We start from the raw sequence: 7,298 nt of genomic DNA, 5'->3' as shown, positions 1-7,298 counted from the left end.
CGAAGTGGGGAGCTAGGAGTGATGGAAGGTTTCAGGTGAGGGGTGGGTCAAACTGAACGTTGATGTAGGTGTGAAGGACGGTATGGAGACTGGCTTAGGGTTTGTTTGTCGTGATGCACAAGGGTTTGTTGTGGAGCTAGGAAGATCGAAGGCGTGTCAGAGGTGAGGTTGGTGGAAGCTCTAGCGGTGAGATGGAGTCTTAAAGTTGCAAAGTCGATAGGGCTACGCAAAGTGGCCGTGGAGAATGATAACTTGTTGCAAGTTATGAATACGTTGTGGAGCAAAGAATCGGGAGCGAGCACTTTTTTATTGATTATTGAAGACATTTTTTCTGTTGTGGCTAGTTTTAATGATGTTTTATGGTCTTTGGTTAATCGTATTTTTCATAATGTTGCCCATTTATTAGCTCATCCTTCCCCTATGGAGATGAGTGAATGTATTTGGAACAATGAATTTCCTAGCTATGTTGTTTCCAATGCTCCTTCTGATTTAATGAAGTAAGCTCCCATTTGGTGGGTTCTATTCAAAAAAAAAATGTCCTAACTTTATCTAGAGAGAGTTGTAACATGATATCTAAAGCTATCAATTCAGAAATTCGGATTGGGTTTTGATTAAATCACCTTGTGTCGATTCATTTTGTAACGTAATTTACTCAAATAGCAAAAAAATATAATCTAACTTTATATTAGAGAGAGTTGTTAGCTGAATACTAATAGTTGATTATATTAATTGGTTTGACTAGCTGATTTTATTAGGTGTTTGTATAAAGGTGTTTGGTAAGTAGCTAATAGTTGATTGAATTTGTAAAATTACCAATAAGAAATAGGCGTAATAGATTGTTGTACTTGGATGTATCTTGGTATAGCCAGTAATTTTCAAGAACTTTATGACTAAATATAATTTAGTCCACTCAATCTTAAACATCAAATGTTAAAAAGATACTTATCCCAACTTTTTTCAAAAAGAGCTTTTGTCCCAATTAAATATTTTAATTTTCAAATCTCTCCTTACCAAACACTCAAATTAAAGAATTGACTAATCTAATGTTTTAATATGTGTTTAAAGCTCTTTAACTTTTTGTTCTTCAAATTCCATCTTTACCAAATAGGGCTAATGTAAATATCTTTCAAAACTAGAGCTTGTTTTCTTCAGCATAAAACAACTGAACCCAATTAATCTTAACTGAATTGAACTGAACTGATTGCAACTGAATTGAACTGATTGCAAATGACTAAACTAAATGATAATAACTTAATTAGGAATTGAACTTATTGGAACTGAACTGAACTGAATTGAAAATAAATTGGGGAAAACAAACCCGATATAAAATAGAATTTTGAAACAAAGATTTTAGCACTCCTAAACTTGAATCTTTCTTTTGACAATTTTAGCACAAAGATTACCTGCCATAAAAGAACATCCCTATTCCCTAGCTTTGTGGATTTAAATTTTGAAATCCCGTGTACAACATAGTCAAATACTACTACTACTACTTCTTCCCCCTTTCATCCATTTTCATTCAACACCATTTTTCTCTCTCTCTCCTTCTCCTCCAAGTTCTCTCCTTCAATCTCTTCTAAAGCTTCAACAATGGCGACGCCGCAGAACTCCGTCGACGACGCATCTCCTACTGTCGACGATGCTCCTCCTGTTGATTCCGCCATTGATTACATTTCTTCCGAGGATCTCAAGCCCTTATCTGAACCCGATACTCAGATTCAGGTTTCTTTTTCTGCAATTTTACTCTAATTTTCGTAATGTCGAAATGAAAGTGTTGTTGTTTGTCGATTTTGAGAACTAATTTCTTACTTCAGATTTTATCGGTATATTTGTTTATATTTCGTCTGTTTTTGAAGAGTAATAGATCTGATGTTAGGAATGAGTATCGTATTCTGGTAGTTTTTAGTTTGATTGTGTATGGAATTGCAGGATTTGATTGAGGGTTTGAATTCAAAGGATTGGGTTAAGGTTTGTGAATCACTGAATGATACTAGGAGACTTGCTCTTCATCACTCTACTCTTTTGCTTCCGTTGTTGTAAGTTGAAATCAACTTTTTAGGTTTCATTTTAATACTTGAGATTTGCTTCAAAAAGAGAAAGAGAGAAGGCACCTTAATTTGTGTGTTTTTTGGCCAATCAGAGAGCCGGTTATGGTGGTGCTGGTGAAGGCTATGAAGAATCCAAGAAGTGCTTTGTGCAAGACATCTATTATGGCTGCTGGAGATATCTTCGCTGTGTATGGTGATAAGCTCCTGGAACCTACTTTATCTGGTGGCTTTGATAATTTGGTAAAACCTCGTTAATTGGTGTTTGCTCATATCATGTGCATCTTTTGAAAAATATTGCTGATTTTTGTGAAGTTTTTTTTGTTGGCTAAGATGCTCTTAGTTTCGTATTATGAATTAATCACTCCTTTTACCTGTATTAGATTTTTTATTATAAATTTTTCTGATTACCTTGTCTATTATGGACTAGTGGTCCTAAAATTACATGCCATAGTGTTATGTATTTTGATTGGATATTACTGATTGGAGTAAAAGATTAATAGCATTGCAAAACAGAGAAAAATATTGGGGTATGTTGTACTTTCACCATTTATTTATATATGTGGATCTGATCTTTGAATTTGGCTTTTATGATGCTAATGCCCTTTTTCTCCAAAAATTGTTTTTCATCTAGAGTTTTCATCAAAGTCAAACATGGTTAAATATGGACCTTCATGTATTGGATCATTGTTGTTGTTCTTCGAGTTGCCTTATCCTGTCTAATGTTTTGGCAGATTGGTTGTATTTCATTGGAAAATAAGCTAGTGAATAGAGAGGGAAATGGATGAATTTTTGGAGAAAATGAAGAATTGGTTAGATGAACTGTTTTTAGTTTGATTTTGTTTCTTGAATCTAATGGTACCAAGTTAAGTTCCCTATACCATATTGATCTGGAATGACATGTGGAGGACCATGTAATGGTATGATTCTGTATAGTTTTACGAACTTATCGAACTGCAGTGATGTGTCTGATATCAGATTCTTTGACGTGGTTTGCCCTTGAGATTTGAGATGTAATGTATCTTAAACTTAAAAATGTGAGCTCGATTATAAGCATCACTTATCAACCTGTGAATGCAAGCCTTCAAAGCTGGATAATAAAGAGACAAAAAGTTCAAGAGATAGTGTAACTCTAAGGCATTAGAGTCTGAGCCCATCACAGAACAGATAGTGTAACTCTAAATCTTGTTCTTAGCATGCAAATCTGCCGGCTGCCATTAGGATTAGCCCCTTGTTTATCTTGGAAACCTGAAGTTTTAGTTTTTATTTGTTAAGCAAGGTTGGATCAGTGTATTAGCTTTTTAATTGAAAGACATAAGTTCATTTAGTGATACCGTTTTATTCTTTCTGTCAAAGAGTATCACATAATTGCAGGAATTCTCTGTGTCATTTCGTCACTAGAAGTTTTTCCCTCTTCTTACTTGAATTCCGACCTTCTAGCTGTTATATGCTATACTTATTAATCTACAACTATTCACCTAATAGCCTGTTATGAAATTTGTGAGACACATTCTAATCTTATGTTACACCACAAAGTCTACTCTATTCAACTTATTTTTCCCGAACTTATCTTCTATTTTTTAACTTTTCTTAATTTTTATGAACTCTACAAACTTTGCTTAATTTTTCTGTTCTTTTTTTGAATTTTTTAACTTGTATGTACTTTTTTTGAAGTTCTTCTCAACCTTTTCTGAACTATTTTGAACTTTTCTTGATTTTGAAATTTCTAAATTTTATTTTATTTTTTCAAAACTTTTTTTGAACTTTCTTTATTTTTGAAAATAAATAAGAATAAGTTGAATTGTCTTGGTAATTTTATGAGCTAAAAGCATTCTAAATGCAAACTTCTCTCAGAAATCATAGATGAATGACCATAGGTCCATAGGACCATAACAGATAGATAGTATGAAGAATCTGCAGAACCAGCTCTAGCAAATTCTTGTCATGATTGTTTTAGTGAATGTGTTAGAACCACGACCATTATTGTCTTGGGCAGTCTTGTGTTAGCAGATACGAATTTATTGCTGCTAGTAGATTCATCTAACATTTGAATAAGAAGCACGCACATAATATAAACGAACTGGTAACATTCAGACACTGCCCAGCAGAATACAACTCTTATGCTTACTTCTGAACTGGGTGCTAGTCCTATGACAGGCATACAACTAATTTGGGTAAGACTTTGGCTGACATCTCTGATATGATCATTTGAAGAGACACTTTGAAATTAACTTTATCATCATTGCTGAATTGTGGCTTGTTCACCTATTGCTTTTCGTTTTCTTATTGCCTTCTCGTTCATGACAGCATAAACTCTATTATTTATTGCTAAAAGGTTAGCAGAAGACTTAGACACTCAGTTTTGTTTGTCATCTATATCCTACACTTCTCTTTGAAATAGAAGAATTATGCATACCGAAAAGTTACTAGAGCAAACAATTAGATTGAGTTGATGAGATTTTTCTGCAAACGATGAGGCAAGTATTAGAATCCTTGGGTTTAACTAGAATTTAACAGACATGCCCTTAGGATTCAGTCTTCCTTTTTTTGTATAGTTGTCAACTTGACATTTTTCTGAAATTTTCTTGATAAGACATTAATTAATTGATTTGTGTCTATTTCTTCTCGTCGCATTCACTCTTTTGCTTCCTTTACTAGCTTATGATAGTATCATACTTCAGTACAATTGTAATGGTTCAATTGACCCCTTATTCTGTTTCTTCCCCAATTCTCACCCATATTTTCTAGATAAAAATAAATAAATCAAGCTCAGAGAGCTTTATCTGTTTGATACTGCTTTCCATGGCAGAAAAGGAGATATAGATCATATTAATCTACTCATCTGCGAGCTGAATCTTGAACTATCTTGATCCAATTATGTATCTAAGATAATTGTGTTATTTGGTGTATTTGAGATTGATAAAGTCAAGTTTATTTCAAACCTTTTCTTTATGAAAGCTAAATCAGTTGTATATTTTGTCAATCGATGTATCTTAGCCGCTAACTTATTGGGTGGTTTCCTACAGCTGCTGCAACTATTGCTGAAATCATCTCAAGATAAGCGTTTTGTGTGTGAAGAAGCAGACAAGACCTTGAATACTATGGTCCAGTCTCTTACTCCTCTACCTTTGCTCCATAATCTTCAGAAATATGCCCGCCATTTCAATCCTAAAGTTAGGGCTAAAGCTGCCATTTCCATCTCCAGTTGTGTCTCGAGAATGGTAACTATATCATGTTTGACTGCTGTTAATATGTTTATGTTATTTCGTCTAGTTGCTAGTCATCTTTTTAGCTAACATTGAGATGCACTAACAATTTTCACTTTTGATCACAGAATTTTGAAGATTTACAGGAATTTGGGTTGGTTTCACTGGTTCAAGTGGCTGCTAATTTGCTAAATGACAGGCTTCCAGAAGCAAGAGAAGCTGCAAGAAGTATTACCATGTCGGTGTACAAGTCATTTACTGAAAATGAAGATCAAAAGCAAGAGGCATGGCAGAATTTTTGCGAGTCTAATCTTCCAGCACTTCATGGTCAATCCATAATCAAAATCACGACAACTAATTAGGCCTGTAGCTGCAGCAGGCAGCACCAGCTGTGTACATAAAGTACCTTTGATCTTCTCTGAAGATGCCTTTTGAAAATTTAGGTCCTCATCACTTCATATCTGTGAGCTTTTAGCTGACATTACGCTGTATCACGTGCTTGCTTCGTCATTTGTGCAAATTGTGTTTGCTTCTTCGTTCTTACAATGGAAATTAGCTCCATATCTTGTTTCAAATCAAACATAATTGAGTTTCTGTCTTCTTAAGGCGATTGTGGTCGTCTTATCTTGTAAACCCAGATGCTGGCATGGTGGTCTTTTTGGATGTCCATCTTCTTTCTAGGCATTGCTATATACTCTTTTCCATTTCATGATGGGGATATACATGGTTTTTGAGGTTGAAGTTTCACCACTAATTTTGTTCCAAAGTATATCAACAAAAAACAATACTACTACTTTCCTATATTCTAAAGAAAAATTAAATATGTAATAAACTATGGGTGGTAATCCAGCACTCTAACAAAGAACATTTGTACTCTCTTATCCTTGCACTTCCTTCCTTGCATAGGTGGTTCTTGGCCCATGCAATCACGGCGATGGAATATGACCTTGAAAATATAAGGGTTCTAAAATATATTTATTTTTAATTGTTTGAAGATTAGACAAAAGAAAACATTTGGATCAGTAGTAAAAGTGTAAGGGAAAGAATAATGAGAACATGAAATCTATCAAAATTCTGTTGTTGAAACTTTTGAAGATAGTCGTCATTAGCCAGGTGGAAATAGGAATCTTATATTTCTATCCTTTTTGAACTACAAATGAAGGCCCAATTAAAGAAATTGTACTGGGCCGACCCCATCATTTTTGCGCATATTTGCCCGCCCCTGCTTCCTCGTCCCCTTCCATTTGTATATCTCCACCTTAGATCCTGTTAATCTCTAGTGATTGATCTGTGGCATCAATTAGTCCACCACAATCAAAGCCAGCATCAACAAGAACACCAAAACCAAAGGTATGACGTATGACTCATCCTAACTCGTTTAACCGTCTAATATCCCCTCCATGGGCGGATCTACTAAGTAACAAGGGGTAGCACATGCTACCCCTAAAAAAAAATTTTTAAAAAAAAAAAAGCTGGCAGAAGAAAAAATAATAAGAAACTGATATATACAAAAGCTAGCAATATATGATTGAAGAATTCTATTAGCCGCAGTGGTAGGCTCGTTTTGATAGACTCCGAAGACAACGAGGTTTTAGTTTCGACTACCCACATAACATTTTTTTGGGTTGTTACTTTTTGTTCATTCTTTTTTTTTTCCCCCTTTTTTTTTCTTTAACTTTCCCTATGCATTATAAGAGAATCTTCTTGGATTTTTTTTATATAATCTAAAAATCTCCATGTATTTTCTCATTTCTACATTATATATATTTTTTTTCAAAATGTAGCTTTTTGATTTTTTTTTAGTTATTCTATATTGTATCCCTCTATCAAATCAACGTCAAGTTTTTCATTAGTTTCTTATTTTTAGTTCTTCAGACTTACATTATAAGGGAGAGAAAATTCTTCGAATTTAGATATGATAGAGTAGTAGGGTAAGTAGAGTTTTTATGGGAAGAACTATCTCATAATGTAAGTATAAAGAATATAGTATTATGAACCATATAATTGATATTATAGTGTCGTATTTTTAAAAGGGTTATAAGTGTAG

General features: G+C 34.0%; 1 protein-coding gene across 1 annotated transcript; it reads left to right on the top strand.

The window, feature by feature from the left end:
- Nucleotides 1–1,439: 1,439 nt before the first annotated feature.
- LOC104883719 (uncharacterized) lies at nt 1,440–5,998 on the top strand. Its single transcript, XM_010668272.4, has 5 exons — nt 1,440–1,722; nt 1,930–2,036; nt 2,141–2,288; nt 5,072–5,266; nt 5,380–5,998. Exons 1-5 carry the CDS (start codon nt 1,591–1,593, stop codon nt 5,611–5,613), a joined length of 816 nt encoding a protein of 271 aa, XP_010666574.2. The 5' UTR covers nt 1,440–1,590; the 3' UTR covers nt 5,614–5,998.
- Nucleotides 5,999–7,298: the final 1,300 nt, after the last annotated feature.

This window comes from Beta vulgaris, chromosome 3 (genome assembly GCF_026745355.1).
Source record: "Beta vulgaris subsp. vulgaris cultivar EL10 chromosome 3, EL10.2, whole genome shotgun sequence".
NCBI lineage: Eukaryota > Viridiplantae > Streptophyta > Magnoliopsida > Caryophyllales > Amaranthaceae > Beta > Beta vulgaris.
Note: the sequence above shows the minus strand (reverse complement) of the source record. Positions and strands in the feature narration are given on the sequence as shown.

Coding starts and splice junctions, on each gene's coding strand:
- LOC104883719 (XM_010668272.4), top strand. CDS start 1,591: ATGGCGACGCCGCAGAACTCCGTCGACGACGCATCTCCTACTGTCGAC. Junction 2,289..5,071: donor CTGGTGGCTTTGATAATTTG/GTAAAACCTCGT, acceptor GGTTTCCTACAG/CTGCTGCAACTATTGCTGAA. Junction 5,267..5,379: donor CCAGTTGTGTCTCGAGAATG/GTAACTATATCA, acceptor TTTTGATCACAG/AATTTTGAAGATTTACAGGA.